Below are 15,628 nucleotides of genomic sequence, written 5' to 3' on the forward strand. Positions count from 1 at the left end.
AACCAGATCTGTGTGTGAGGGATACAAGGGACAGGCTGGGCTGATTGATTGATTGATTGATTGATAGCATCAACTATCACTCATCAACAAATAATGGTGGGCACACTGGCATCCATGGGCATCCTGTTGGCAACTTCTGGGTGCTGGCCAGCCAGCTAAATTAGTTTTGAGTTTTCTAGAGTGGAAACGGTCGCCTGCCAGGGCTAGCCAGCCCTAAATCTGAGGAGTGTGTATGTTTCTTTTTTTGTTAAAGTGGCTAAGGTACAGTAGTTCTTCCTCTAGAATAAATAATGGTAATTAAGGATATTTGCATACAGTAGTTTATTTCTTGGATATTTATGCAAAACTTTTAAAATGTTTCTTCTGGGCATCAAATGCTGCACACCCTTCAGCATGCATGCATATTGCAGTATGTCATTGTGTGTGACTAATACAGATAGTCCCTATTTCAATTTCTATACAGTACTCTATCATCAATTTGATATGGTAGTGAAATAAAAGAATGATTTCAGCCATATATCTTCATATTTTCCCGAGGCACCTTGTCACTTGTTCCAGTTGTACAGATGTTATTTCACACACTAGCGAGTTGTAGATGCAGAAGCCTCCGATCAATTTTCTAAGTATCTTACATTTTCAGTGTATTCTATTTCCATTATTACTAGGCAGTGGGGGGGGGTATTTGTGTTTTTTTTGTAAGGAACAGAACAGCTGAGGAGAAAAGAGGACAAGTCAAGGGCATGAAAGTGCTTCCAAGGCTTTTTCTCTCACACATCTACGAGGTTTAAAAAACCTGCACTTGTATTTAAATCTAGTGCTGAGATTCTTAGAAGGCAGGTGCTGCCTTTGTGTGTGCATGTGGAAATGCACACAAAGCCTGGATATGGACAGGAGGGCCAACTCAGGATTTTGTGGACCTTAAGCATATCTTCTGTACGTGCCATCTCCTTACTTACAGTAGAGCCCATAATCTGGCACTGACAACCTAGCAGGTATAGCATGCCTTGTGCAGAGATGTCTTTTGCATGAATCTTGACTAAGGCAGCCACAAAGAGCTTTATGCATGCCGTACCGTATTTTTCGCCCTATAGGACGCACTTTTCCCCCTCCAAAAATGAAGGGGAAATGTGTGTGCGTCCTATGGGGCGAATGCAGGCTTTCGCTGAAGCCTGGAGAGCGAGAGGGGTCGGTGTGCACCGACCCCTCTCGCTCTCCAGGCTTCAGGAAGCTATCCACAAGCCTGGGGAGCCCGCGGGAGTTCCCGTCGGGCTCCCACGGCTTGCGGAGAGCTGCCTGCACCCCGAAGCCTGGGCGTGCTGAGCAGTCGCGCCCGGGCTTCGGGTAGCTCTCTGAAAGCCGTGGGACGGCTCCCACGGCTTGCGGAGAGCAGCCTGTTCTGGGGGCTGGGGTCAGGGGAAGCTCGGGCTTCCCCCACCCCAGCCCTGCGCCTGGGGTGGAAATAATTTTTTTTTTCTTTATTCCCCCCCCCCAAAAAAAAAACTAGGTGCGCCCTATGGGCTGGTGCGCCCTATGGGGTGAAAAATACGGTAATTCAGTTACCATGTGCTGGTTTCTATCCCAAGCATCCCAGCATTTCACATCTTTGCACTACTGTGTCCTGTTGTTTTAGCCCAAATCCGGCTTTTGGCATGCTGTTTTGTTGTTGTTGTTGTTGAATTCGGTTTATAGTAGCCTACATACACAAAACCACCTCGCGGCAGGCTGGCGTGTTGGTACCCAGGCAAACTTTTTCCCAGGGAGTGAGCCAGTCACGTCAAGAGGTCCACCTACAAGGATGCCTTTGGAACCTGGGCCAAAGCTGCTTGAGCCTTGAATAGCTTCCCAGGTTGCCTCGCTGCTGATCATAATCCTATATTAGTAAAATCAGTGTCTAGAAACTGCTGAGTCTACATTTGCAGGTAGAGTCCCGAGGAGTGGACTGTACCAGTTCAGACTCCAGCTATCTGCAAGTAGAAAACAGGTAAATCAGAGAGAAGGCTGCTCTGATTTTCTGTTTGTGGGGAGGCCTTTTTAAGGTATATGTGCTGATAAAACAAGCACAGGGAGCCCTTAAAAAACATGGGGGAAGAATTCTGAAGGCACCCCCCCACACACACACTTGCAATGTGAAGTGGTTCAACCTACTCAAAACCTTAGGGTTCTACCACCTGCCTAGATCAGGCTGTCAGAACAGATTGATGAATGTTTGCAGCCTTGCTTTTAGAATCTCTTGTGAAAGCTTTTTTTTGGGGGGGGGGGTTAAGTAGCAGAGGTTTCAATTTAGCAGACTCTAATTGGCACCTTTAAGAATCAATTTAGCTTACCAAACGTTAACCTTACCAGCACACCCAACAGTGCAGGCATATACGGGAAAGCTGTGACCTTTTCCAGGGATGAATCACACTTTTCGTTGGAGTGGGTGGGAAAGGAGTCAGAAATGCAAAGAATTGTTTCGCGCAACCCCTGGTACGGAAAGTGCTGCATGTTCCTTAATTTATTGTTTGTGCAGAATTGCACAGTGTGCATTCCTTTAGAAGAGGGTTATTTTTTGTGATTTAAAGCCTCTCTTCCACTTTGCCATTGAAAACCACGGTTTTAATTTCCCTTTGGCACAGTCTGTGTAGGTTTTCTTTCACCCTTTTAACTTCCATTATTCAAGTTGCCTCATTTTAAAATAAAATCACATTTTAAAATATATATATATATATATATATATTAATAATATAGGCATTTCAAACTTTCTTGTACAGCAGGATACAACAGAGTTCATAAATGTAGTGTTTAGGTTTTCAAAATGACTTAATGGCGCTTTGAGCCTCACCTGGAGACCTTTTAAAGCGACCTCAGAAATAATTCATATCTCATCTTCTGAATAAGAGACCAATTCAGAAAAATAATAGCTTGACAATTTGAGGTACAAGACAAATAAGGTGATACCTTTTGGAGGGTGGAGGGACCAGGTTCCCTTGAGTTAAAATGTATCCAAATTCAGAATGTGTTCACCATTCTCTGGAATTAATACAACAGAAGTCGGTAGCAGGAAGGATCTTGGGCCCAGCCAGGCCCCTTCAGGCCTGCTCCCCTGATACTCTAGCAGACCCCCAGAGATGTGGAGATAGCAGGGTCCGTGGCAACATAACTTGCAGGCCCAGTTGTTTATAGGGATTGTGGGACTCACCCACCCTCCTTGCAGCAGTTTTCCAGGAAAAGCAGTTTTTAAATAAGAACTTAAGTTTCTAATAAGAACAATAGGTCAACAGCCATAAGAAGAACCCTCCTGGACCCTTATAGTCCAGCATCCTGCTCTCACAGTGACCATCCAGGTGTCTATGGGAGAAGCTTGCAAGCTGGACTCGAGGTAGAACATAGCCAACTTGACTAGTAACTACAGATGGCTGTATCCTCCATTCGTATGTCTAATTCTCTTTTGAATCCTTTTCATGTCGGTGGCCAGCGCCAACCTTCGTGGGAGCAAATTCCATAGTTTAACTATGCTCTAAAGCACAGGCATTCCTTCCTGCAAAGGTCCCTGGCATGTGTGCTTTGGTCTCTTTGAACCTGGCACTTTCGTGGCCTACCACTACCCCTATTCAGACAATCTTAAACTTTTTTGCACTCAGTATGTAGGGAAGATTTATCCTGAACTGGACACTCCTTGGCTCCTCAAAGCTTTCCCCCAGCAATCAGTCACTACCTCTGAGAAAGACGAACGAGGGCTACCCCTCTCTACAAAATGAAGGAAGCCTTATCTACCTGATAGAGGGGGTCCTGGGCCAATTACCTTTGGCCCCCTCCCCAATTATGGCCACACTGCTTTTCTCCTTCAGAGAGGGGAAGTGGCAGGGAACCTCTCTCAGTCCTGGCTTGGTGGAGAAGCAGAAAAGGGCCTCCTCCTGTGCTGCTCCCGGCAACTTTGGTGGAACTCCCTCCCAAGAGAAACTAGCCTGGCTTTGTCCTTGCGCTGGCAGGCAAAGAGCTTCTTGTTCCAACAGTTCCTGGCTGTTTTTAATGAAAGGGTTGGTGCTGTGGTGTCTTTATTGTAATTATTGGTGTGGTTTTAATAGATTGTTTATATGTATAATATTTTTTTTTAATTCTATCAACGTTTAATTGTTTTTTAATTATTGTTTTTTCTATGTTTTTAGCAGTTCTTAATTTTGAGCTGCCTTGAGTCCTGTCAGGGGAAAAGGCAGGGTATAAATAAATATATAATGTAATGTAATGAGGATAACTTTTAAAAGGCTTCCACCGTGAACAGTTGCATGAACCCCTCAGAAGCGCCCCGCCCCCGCCCCCGCCCCGCCCCCCGGAAGTGTGGGTGGCTGCTTTCTTCTTGCTGGAGTGGCTTCAGAGTTTTTGCATTTGTTTTAATTCATCTTTATTCTATTTTAAAACGCATAAAAAGAAAAGTGAAAAAATATTGCCGCTGTCAAAACATTATACACTTCAGTGAAACGAACTGACACAACCTAAGATTGTTGTGGGATAAAGTAACAGAAAGAAAGAGAGGAGGAAAAAAAACGATAAATAAAACAAAATTGGGTAATTATTTTAAAGAATAAATCAAAAACTCTTCAGTGTATACCATATCCAAAACATACCCATCGGAAAGGTTAGTTTGCTATTCATTTCTCTCAGAATGGATGATATGAAAATAAAATACAAAGTTTCTACATGAAAATTCAAACTTTTTTTTTTTCTATTTTAGATACATTGTGTGAAAAGGAAAGGATAATCTATGTCAACCAAACTTTACTGTATGCCTGTAATGGGGATTGCCCATGCTCTTCAATATTAGTAAATATTATAAAATCAGACCACACCACAGTAAAGTTATCTTTCTTAGTTTGACCTCAGCTGTAGCAGCACTGCATCCTGTACCCCTTGAGGCCAATTTGACAGCGTAGCGCTGGAAAGAACTTTCAATACCTAACGATGACAATCCTTACAGCTCGTAACCTATGCCCAATATAAACTCCTTAGTGTGTAGTTCTTCACAACAGCTGGCTTTACAGAAATATTTTACAGGAGAGTGGCTTCAGAGCTGATGCAGTGTTGTCACCTAGCAACTGCCCTCAACTCTTAAAGGGGGCCCATTTCCCTCTCTGAGAATCCATGCCCCACCCATAGTAGTTCATAGAGTCCAAGAATTGTAGAGTTGGGGGGGACCCCAAAGGGCCATCTAGTCTAACCTCCTGCAAGCAGGAATCTTTTGCCCAACGTGGAGCTCACACTCACAAGATTAAGAGTCTCATGCTCTGCTGACGGCGCTATCCTAATCGTATCCCTCGTGTCCAGTTGTTGTGCGGTTTCTTTGATGCTTCCGGACCTTGGCTTTGAGAGGTCAAGTGATTTTGTGATTTCTCTGTCTTCCCCCACTTCGCCCCCACACGCAGGCTCCTTGAGGCCCAGCTCCAGGATCAGAGGAGAGAGCATGAAGAGGAAGTAGAAACTCTGAAGGAGCAAATGGGGACCTTGAGAGAAGAGATGGAGAAACAGCAGGAGGTCTTCTTCCAGACGCTGCAGCTGTCGCCAGAAGCCCAAGTGGAGTTCGGAATCCAGCAAGAAATCATGCGGCTGACCAGCGAAAACCTGGTAGGGTTGGATTGGCAGAATCCCTGGCTCTTCCTGGCTGTGGATTGCTGCAATCATGCTATGGGAGCAAAGACCCTCTCTTGGAGATGGGAGAGGAAAGGCACACCTCTGTCTATGGAGCTGCCCTCTCTTGTCATGTCTGAGTCTCCTTTCAGTTACGTTCCAGGGCAGGGCTCAATAAGATGAGCCATGCTGGATCAGACCAAAGGCCCATCTAATCTGGTATTCTGTTCTCACAGTGGCCAGTCTGATGCCAGTGGGAAACCTGGGGGAAAATGCATGGGTGCAACAGCCCTCCCTCCAGTGTGGTGTAGTGGTTAAGAGTGGTAGTCTCGTAATCTGGGGAACTGGGTTCGCTTCCCCGCTCCTCCACATGCAGCTGCTGGGTGACCTTGGGCCAGTCACACTTCTTTGAAGTCTCTCAGCCCCACTCACCTCACAGAGTGTTTGTTGTGGGGGAGGAAGGGAAAGGAGAATGTTAGTCGCTTTGAGACTCCTTAAAGGAAGTGAAAGGCGGGATATCAAATCCAAACTCTTCTTCTTCTTCTCCGTCTTGTACTGTCTGGGGAGATGGTTGTGTGTAATAGCCCAGTAGGTGAGACCTTTCATTTCCACTATACAGATGCAAACCATTTTGTGTGCAGAGGAGAAGACTTCCCACATGGAGCAGCTTACAAATTCTGTTGTATTCAAAACAGTAACTAAGCAACTGCCAAATGTCTGGATCCGTAGCAGGGCTGCAAAGGACTGCATTGGGCAGTACGGGTCATCAACCCTAGGGCAGCTCCTTATAATTTACAGATACATTGCAGATATTTCAGGAAGATGCTGGGGATAACTTAAATCATGTGGCAGCCCACCTCACCCCATGGTCAACCGTGGGTGTAGAGTATGTCCCTGATGTGGTGTTTTGAGGGGGAGAGATTTTCATAGCAGGAGAGAGAAACACAGGTGCTGTGTTAAAGCACTGGTCCATGCAGCCTATCACATAGATAGGCAATGTGGTGCCCTCATTGTGAGACTCAAACTCCCATCAGCCCCTGCCAGCATAGCCAGTGGTCAGGAAAGATGGAAGTTGTGGTTCAACAACAGTAAAAGTTGTCTGACAGTGGAACCCTCGGAAGGCTGTGCACTATCCTTACTTGGAGATTTCTAAGCAGAGGTTGGATGGCCATCTGTCATGGATGCTTTCCTTGAGATTCCTGCATTGCAGGGGGTTGGACTAGATGACCCTCAGGGTCCCTTCCAACTCTATGATTCTATGAACATCTGGAGAGCACCACATTGGCTACTCCTGGCCTAGCATTACCTGCTCCTTACTGGTAGCAACTTTCCAGAACTTCAGGCATAAAGTGTTTCCCATCACCTGATCCTTTTAACTGGAGACGCCATAGATTGGGCCTGGGACTTCTGAATGCAGAGCATATGCTTTTATCACTGAGCTATGGCTTTATACCTGGAGATAGGGCAGTCTGTAGAGTAGGGGGCCCTCTAGCACGAAAGAATGTAGAGAGCTTATGGGGATCAATTTGCCTTCTGCTTCTGTTTGTGCTCCACAGTGGCATCTTATTAGGAAAACTTTTATCACTTCCAAGCAGATGTGTCAGAATCATTTAAATATGAACGTCAAGAACTGTGGCAAAAAGCACTGAGGTGGCAAATTGTAAATTATTACGTACCGTGTTTTGCTTCCACTGGAAGTCGGGAATCAGTGACCTTAGGTTGTTTCTTTGGCTAGGCAGAGGGCAACAAAGACTGACTGATTGACAAGCAATAATTGGTAGGAGGAAGCCTTGTCAGATAAACCACTAATTCCCTGATTGTTCTTAATGTGATTATTTATGTTGGGAGCAAGGTTTTGTGGCATGCCATGGAGAGACCTGCTTATTGCTTAACCCGTTGGCAGAAGCTCCAGCAATCGAGGGCTGTCAAATAAACACTTGCCATGTTCTTGCCGGGATTGTTGTTCTTTGCACACACAGCTTTAATTAGTACTTATGAAGCATCTCTAAACTCCAGGCGCTGTGCGAAAACTACAAACGTGCGGCTAGCCTTGCATAGATTTCCTGCACAGCTGAGGATCAAACTACATGTCACGTTAGCTTCATGGAAATGTTTCATACAAATTGCCACCACAGTCTGAGTCAATATTGGTGGGAACATGCCTTAAATTGGTATTAGGCTAAAAAATTATCCATTGAAGTGAATGGGAGACACACACTCCTCCCCACTGAAGGTAAAGGTAAAGGGATCCCTGACCATTAGGTCCAGTCGTGACCGACTCTGGGGTTGCAGCGCTCATCTCACTTTATTGGCCAAGGGAGCCAGCATACAGCTTCCGGGTCATGTGGCCAGCATGACTAAGCCGCTTCTGGCGAACCAGAGCAGCACACGGAAACGCTGTTTACCTTCCCGCCGGAGCGGTACCTATTTATCTACTTGCACTTTGATATGCTTTTGAACTGCTAGGTTGGCAGGAGCAGGGACCAAGCAACGGGAGCTCACCCCGTCGCGGGGATTCGAACCACCGACCTTCTGATTGGCAAGCCCTAGGCTCTGTGGTTTAACCCACAGCGCCACCAATGTCCCCCACTGGTACAGAAGGCCTTATCTGAATTGGGAACACAGCAGAGGACAAACAGTTAAAGCACTCCTAACCCTGACACTAGGGTCCTGTTCCAGATTTGAGAATCACGTGGGCAATTTGTGTGTGCATACTTGTGTTTAAAAATCCTAAATCCTGCACTTGAAGAAACCACTGTGTATCTAATGTAATGAGAATGTAATGAGAAGACAATGCAGCCTTCTTTTCCCCTTCCCTCTACTTGCAGCCCAAATATGCAAGGAAGGCTTTACTGCTTCAAACTGCTGATGGTATAATCTGGGGGGGGGGGGGGTTGTGTGTGTGTGTTTTTAACTGCTGAACCACACTGTCTCCATCTTTTACGCGGAATCAAGCTTTTGATAACATTACAGCTAGATCAGGCAGGCAGTCGAGCAGCAAGGAAAGAGAGAACACGATAACTGGCTCCTTAAAATAATTCAGCCTCACCCTGAGCAACTTGACAAATTACTCACTTTACTATTATATGAAAAGCTCACAACGCATGATTGATTGGTCTGGTGCAGACTGAAATGGACCCTGAAAGAGAAATCAATGTACAGCTTTAAAAAGCTGCTGGTGTGTTTAGGGTCTCTTTAAAAAAAAAAAAAGTTAGACAACTTCTTTCTGGCTGAAGGAGGCATCAAATTCCTTAGACCTTTCTGCTGATTTTATTTGTTGTATCTGTGTAACTTGTCCTTCATTCTAGATACTCAGTTCAGCTTAGAAATTGGGCTTCTCCCATTTAATCCTCACTATTAAGCCCCACGAGGTAGTTTGGGCTGAGAGCCTGTTATTCATCCCTAAGACCATCCAGTGAACTTGGTGTCTGAGCAGGGATTTGAAGCCTGTTCCCTCTGGTCCAACTGCCCAAAATACCACACTGGCTCTCCCTAGCAGTTTTTATTCATGGGCATGCACCAGCAATTTACCCCATGAAGATTGTGACCTTGTTCACACACTGCTTTTAGACCATAGTTGAGCTGTGGCTTCAAGGTGAATGTGAGGTGTGCACTGATGAACATGGCTGAAATTGGAGGTGCTTTACTCTTCCCCTGGTCCTATTTCTGAGAGCTAAACCATCCTCTGGCTTGGCGTTTATGTCCAAACCCAGGCTCATTATTTCCAAACCTGTGAGTGGTCAGCAAGGTTTCTTTTGGGCTTACTGCTCATGCTTTCTCTGGACAAGACAAACCACAAACCCAGGTTCAGGTGTGACATTCATGCCACAGCTCATGGCTTGCTTCCTAGAAGCAGCGGGAAATGCAAACCACCACTGGTTTTTTAGCAGCATGCACCAGCAGGCTGCAAGCCCTAGGCTCTGTGGGTTAGACCACAGTGCCACCCGCATCCCATCAGAGTCGGCGGTTCGAATCCCCACAACAGGGTGAGCTCCTGTTGCTTGGTCCCTGCTCCTGCCAACCTAGCAGTTTGAAAGCATGTCAAAGTGCAAGTAGATAAATAGGTACCGCTTCAGCGGGGAAGTAAACGGCGTTTCCATGCACTGCTCTGGTTCGCCAGAAGTGGCTTAATCATGCTGGCCACATGACCCGGAAGCTGTATGCTGGCTCCCTTGTCCAGTATGTCTGAGATGAGCGCCGCAACCCCAGAGTTGGCCACGACTGGAACTAACAGCCAGGGGTCCCTTACCTTTTACCAGCAGGCTGCATGTTCAGTTAAATCACAGCTTAGTTTGACTGTGGTATAAACTTTAACTCAGGGAGCGCCCTATATGGAAATCCTTGAACCTGTGAGCTTTTTAGCTCCACCCCTTCCTATCATGTAATTTCCTGCCATGTGAACAGGGAAACTGACAAGCAGGAAACCGCAAACCATGAATTACCCATGGGAAAACCTCAAAAAGCACAATGGGAACTATCTCCTGATTGGTCACCAAGCCTTCAACGCTGCTTTCTGCAAGGTTCCTATCTGCTGTACGTCTCTGCTTGCTCCGCACCTGGTGTGTCGACCTGCATCAGGCCAAATTAGGCCCACAAATTTGGTCAGAGGTTCCTCTGTGAATGAGGCCAATCTGAATATGGAAAGGAGACAGAACAGCATTATGGACTGGGTGTGCCAAACTACAACCAGGATTCCTTGCATACTCATTAGTGGAATTGTTAGTGCTTCTAATTTCCAGTCATTTTCATGCCTCCCATAAATTTAAGCTGTAAGCCCTGGGAAAGGGCATACAACTGGAACGGCCTGTAGCTAGAGAGAAACGCCAAACCCTCGGAGGTAAATGCAACAATGGGGGGGGGGGTGTTTCTAGCTATGACAGGCCCTTTCATTACATTTTAGCATGTTTTCCGATTACCTGTTCGAAGTGGGACTGTTTTAATGCAAATCAGTAAAGGGAGTGCCACGAACCATTTGCTGGTTTTGTGTTTGCACGGCTGAAGCAGAGCGTTTGGCAGCAGCGCACGCAGGCTTTTGCTCTGTTAGCCGAGTGAAGCAGTTTAACTTGATTGCAGATGTCATTCCTGTCTTTCAGGATCTCAAAGAGCTGCTGGAAAAACTAAAGAAGAATGAAAGCAAGCTGAAAAAGCAGCTCAAGATTTACATGAAGAAAGTCCAAGATTATGAAGGTAGGTCTGGTCTGAGATGTTCCTGCTGTAGACGAGAAGTCAACAGAACTCCGTTGTGTTCCGTTCCCCATAACAGAGAGTTTGGTGCAACTGAGCAGCTCGTGCATCTTTAAACCAACAGAAAGCCAGAAACTCCGAGGCTGCAGCAGCTGATATGATTTTAAGGTGTAAATCAGGATATTGATTGGAAGACCAAGGAGAGTTATGCATAGGGGGAAGGAACGGGCAGGAACCTTAAGAGCTAAAGTCGTTGCTGCTACTCATTTGGTAGGTAGTTCAGGGTAGATGTTGTCAGGATACAAGGGTATATAGGTGCCATCAGTCATCTCACCCCCACTGTAACATCCTGCAGTCTTGATAGACTGGGGTGCACAATTCTTGCCTATAAAAAGGGACAGGAGCTGGACTGCTTTAAAAATCAGTTCTCATGGTGCCTCCCTGTGGCCCTTTTCAGTCCTGCTTTCCTTTGGCTTTTGGTACTTCCAATATCGAGGAAGCACTCCACCTCCTGGTGCCTCTTGGATAAATTGCACCTATTAAGGGAACCCTGTATACTTACAGCAGCAGTTGAAATGCCTCAGCAAGAAAGGAACATGGAAAGAAGACATCTGTGCAGCCCTGTAATTCTTTTTATCTTGGTGGCTTGACAGATCGATTAGCTACGCCAGGCTTTGATCCGAAGGACTGGTTTTGGAAAGCTGGTCATTAAATGAAATTAAGCCTAATGAATAGGGGATTCTGCATCGTGGCAGCTGGAGCAGATGGTTCTTGTCACTGTAATTTACATGCATCAAAGTGGCACTTGCCACATTATTTGAATTGTGCCTTAATATCCATTTTCCTAATAAATATCACAGCTGCGCCCCTCACCAGGGTGCCACAGTGGTTATCCTCTATGGTAAGCCACTTTAAAGAGTAATAACACGCAAAAAGCATCAGTACGGTCACCATCTCCCTGTACGGTTAAAGAGCAGAGCTTCTCTTTTTCCGGTGAACACAGCAGTTTTGTCTAATGGCTACAGCTGAATTGTCCACTAGGGACCAATCCAGGAAGTCAGGACTTAATGATGAGCACCTTGGACCAGGTTTGAGAGTGGGAGGTGGGCTGCACATACGATTCAGTTGTTGTGGCCAGATCTTCTCTCTCGCATTTCACAGAATGGTTATCTATCTATCTATCTATCTATTAAATTTGTATGCTGCCCTTCATCCATAGATCTCAGCGCAGTTCACAACATCAAAACACAATACAGCAACACAAAGCACATGATAAAACAGGAACAAAAAAAAACAACAAAGCAATACAGAGGGCAGCTTGCCATATCTTACTACACTGAGAACCAGTGTGGCGCTGTGATAAAAGAGTGTTGGGAAGGGACGTGGGACACCAGGCCTCAAATCCCTGCTCAGATGTGAAACTCGCTAGGTGACCTTGGGCAAATCATAGTCTCTCAGCCTAACCCACCTCACAGGGTTGCTGTGAGGATAAAATGGCGAGGGGGGGGGGGCCCATGCACACTACCTTGAGCCGATAAAGCTTTGGTGCTTTTCCAACACTGAGCCCGAGTTAAAGTGGGCAGTGGAACTCATGCCAAAGGAGGTGAGAAGGAAGTGTGCAATTCTGTGACCCACTCCTGATCTCCTAACCACAGGTAAGAAATCTCCCTGCAGTAGCCTCTCTCTGAGACCGCTGGCTTGAAATGGACCAAACCAAACCAGACGACGCTAGCTGCTTTCCAAGGCTGCTGCTTTAAGCCTGCCTGTAAGGTATCTGCGCAGCATTGATCATTTGGCAATTTACTTTGATTCAGCGCCGGCTCATCTGTTTTCTCTTCGCAGCTGATCAAGTTGTCGAGCAGACTGAAAAGCGGCGGCATGAACTCAACAGACAGGTCACTGTCCAAAGGAAGGAGAAAGATTTCCAGGGAATGCTGGAGTATTGCAAAGAAGATGAGCCACTACTTGTGAAAAATCTCATTACAGGTAATGCTCTTGGCTTTGCTTGTTATTAAAAGAAACCTCAGAGATTCCCCAGTAGGAAGGCGAGTCACAGCAGGCACACTTCCCTGCAAGATGGCTGCCAACATCTACTGAAGTTGCCCTGTGATGGGCAGCTGCAGGGAAAGGACATTTGCTCTGAAACAACAGAAACAGGTGGGGTAGGGGTGAACCCCATTTCCAGGCAAGCCATGGGGCCAAGTTTATTGAAGTAGGCTGTTGCTGAAGGAAAAGGGGGGGGGGAGACACTCTTCCACCCAGTAATTCAAGCACTGTTTATAAGGTGCACTTTCTGTTTTGTGTGGTGGTCCCAGGAAGTCCACGTCAAGTACTTCTTCACACAGCGCACAATTGATTTGTGGAATTCACTATCCAAGGGCCATCAAAAAGGGTGTGACCAATCCACCACAGATAGGTCTGTCTATGGCTGTTAACTGTAGAGCCTGGACGGAATATCTCAGCATTGCAGGAAAGGAGGACTGCCTTCCGAGCTTCTTGGAAGCGTCTTGTTGGCCAAGATGATGGACTGGATAAATCTTTAACCTGATCCCGAAGACTTGGCTATTTTGTAGTGTGCACCTGAGAACACTTAACACTTCCCAGAATACTCTGCAACGTGAACCATAGAATCATAGAGTTGGAAGAGACCACAAGGGCCATCGAGTCCAACCCCCTGCCAAGCAGGAAACACCATCAGAGCACTCCTGACATATGGTTGTCAAGCCTCTGCTTAAAGACCTCCAAAGAAGGAGACTCCACCACACTCCTTGGCAGCAAATTCCACTGTCGAACAGCTCTTACTGTCAGGAAGTTCTTCCTAATGTTTAGGTGGAATCTTCTTTCTTGTAGTTTGGATCCATTGCTCCGTGTCCGCTTCTCTGGAGCAGCAGAAAACGACCTTTCTCCCTCCTCTATGTGACATCCTTTTATATATTTGAACATGGCTATCATATCACCCCTTCACCTCCTCTTCTCCAGGCTAAACATGCCCAGCTCCCTTAGCCGTTCCTCATAAGGCATCGTTTCCAGGCCTTTGACCATTTTGGTTGCCCTCCTCTGGACACGTTCCAGTTTGTCAGTGTCCTTCTTGAACTGTGGTGCCCAGAACTGGACACAGTACTCCAGGTGAGGTCTGACCAGAGCAGAATACAGTGGCACTATTACTTCCCTTGATCTAGGGAAACGTGCAAGGGTTTCACAGCAGAAGCACCAAAATTTGACAGCAAGCAAATTATACGGCGTCCCCTGGAAAGCAGGACTGAGTGATGCTGCAGAATTGCCAGACCTAAGCAGGTGCAAAAATGATCAGGATCTACTGGAAACCCCGTGTAGAAATCAGATATCATTCTGGTTTTTAAAAGGATTTAAAATAGCTTGTAAAGTATTTAAATCGTCAGATTTAAATCCCTCTTACACACTGAGGTTTTTTTACTGCAATACCCACTTAACTGTATTAATGTGGGTCCATTTCTTCACAATGTGCTATACTTCATTTAGCCAATGCATGCATAACTGGGTTTTGTTTTTAAAAATGAGAGTTTTTTTGTATAGATTTTATATTGTAGGGGAGGGATCTGATAACTAAGTAATTCTGTGATTTGGTCATCATTCAGATGGTGTGCATAATATATAACTACGCTGTTAAGAAGTCAGGTTGTCTGACAGGTTTTCTCTCCTGCTCACAGATCTGAAGCCCCAAATGGTCTCTGCCACGGTGCCCTGTCTTCCTGCCTACATCCTTTACATGTGTATCAGGCATGCAGATTATAGTAACGATGATCATAAAGTGCACTCCTTGCTTACCTCTACCATCAATGGCATTAAAAAAGTATTAAAGGTAAAAACAAAGCAAAACCCTAACACCTAACTTCAGGGTTTTTCTAATGGGAACAAATCGCCTGGGTTTTGGGGGGTTTTTTTGTTTGGCTTTGTTCTGATATTATTAGCAAGAAGTGTGACAAGGTTAAACATACAACTGGATGGTTGGCAGTAGAAGTTTCTAGGGAAAGAATATGCCTACCCCTCCATCCAGAACTCAAGAAACTTTCTCCATAAACACTGGAACCTTTAAAGACATAAAAGTGCACCCAGAGAGCCTTAGGCAGGCTTCCTCAACCTGGCCTCCAGATGTTTTGAGACTACAATTCCCATCATCCCTGACCACTGGTCCTGCTAGCTAGAGATCATGGGAGTTGTAGTCCAAAAACATCTGGAGGGCCGAAGTTGAAGAAGCCTGCTCTCAGGCATTTGCAAGAGCATCAGTAGGTGTCAAGAACTTCACATTCGTTCTCTTTCTCATGGCCTTTGCTTGAGAGCTCTCAATTTCTAGACCTTACTCTTCCCGCCAGGCCTGGTGTCAGCATCTATGATCTGCCAAGGCCCCAGCATCCTGGTAGGACCTACCAGCACTGACGTCTGCCTTGTCCCATCCATGCCAGACAGCTGAGTCTGTGAGCAGCCATCTTAATTTCCTGCTCTGCTGTGATGCTATCATCAGTCTCCCTGGGGAAAGTACAGCTAGGTGGCTCCTAGCTGCCTTCAGCTAGGAACCACTGCCAGATAAGTCGGAGAGCGTCCACCAAAGGGCACTTTCCCCAGCACCCACCTTAAGCTTGGAGCCAATCCTGGTACCAGAGAATTTATGCTGCAGACTGAGCAACCAAAAGTCTGCATGAGCGAAGGGAAAGTGCCAGGCTTTGTTGCAAGCAAGATGTAACCGATCGAACCAGATTTCTTTCAAGGAGGTAATGAAGAAGTCTCCTGGGCTCAAGGGATGGCTCCTTGTCTGCCTCTCCATTCTTACAATCCTATTACTCTAGATTGCTTCTCCTCCTGCTACAGTCAC

General features: G+C 46.0%; 1 protein-coding gene across 1 annotated transcript in view; it reads left to right on the forward strand.

Annotated features, from left to right (window-relative positions):
* Positions 1–15,628, forward strand: part of MYO5B (myosin VB) — a 268,746-nt gene that overhangs the window by 238,056 nt on the left and 15,062 nt on the right. Inside the window, exons 30-33 of the mRNA XM_083404620.1 lie at positions 5,397–5,595; positions 10,692–10,785; positions 12,625–12,768; positions 14,469–14,620. Of these exons, the coding sequence (XP_083260746.1) occupies positions 5,397–5,595; positions 10,692–10,785; positions 12,625–12,768; positions 14,469–14,620 (589 nt within the window). The remainder of the gene's footprint in view (positions 1–5,396; positions 5,596–10,691; positions 10,786–12,624; positions 12,769–14,468; positions 14,621–15,628) is intronic.

Source organism: Podarcis tiliguerta (assembly GCF_965153285.1).
Source record: "Podarcis tiliguerta genome assembly, chromosome: 11".
Taxonomy (NCBI): domain Eukaryota; kingdom Metazoa; phylum Chordata; class Lepidosauria; order Squamata; family Lacertidae; genus Podarcis; species Podarcis tiliguerta.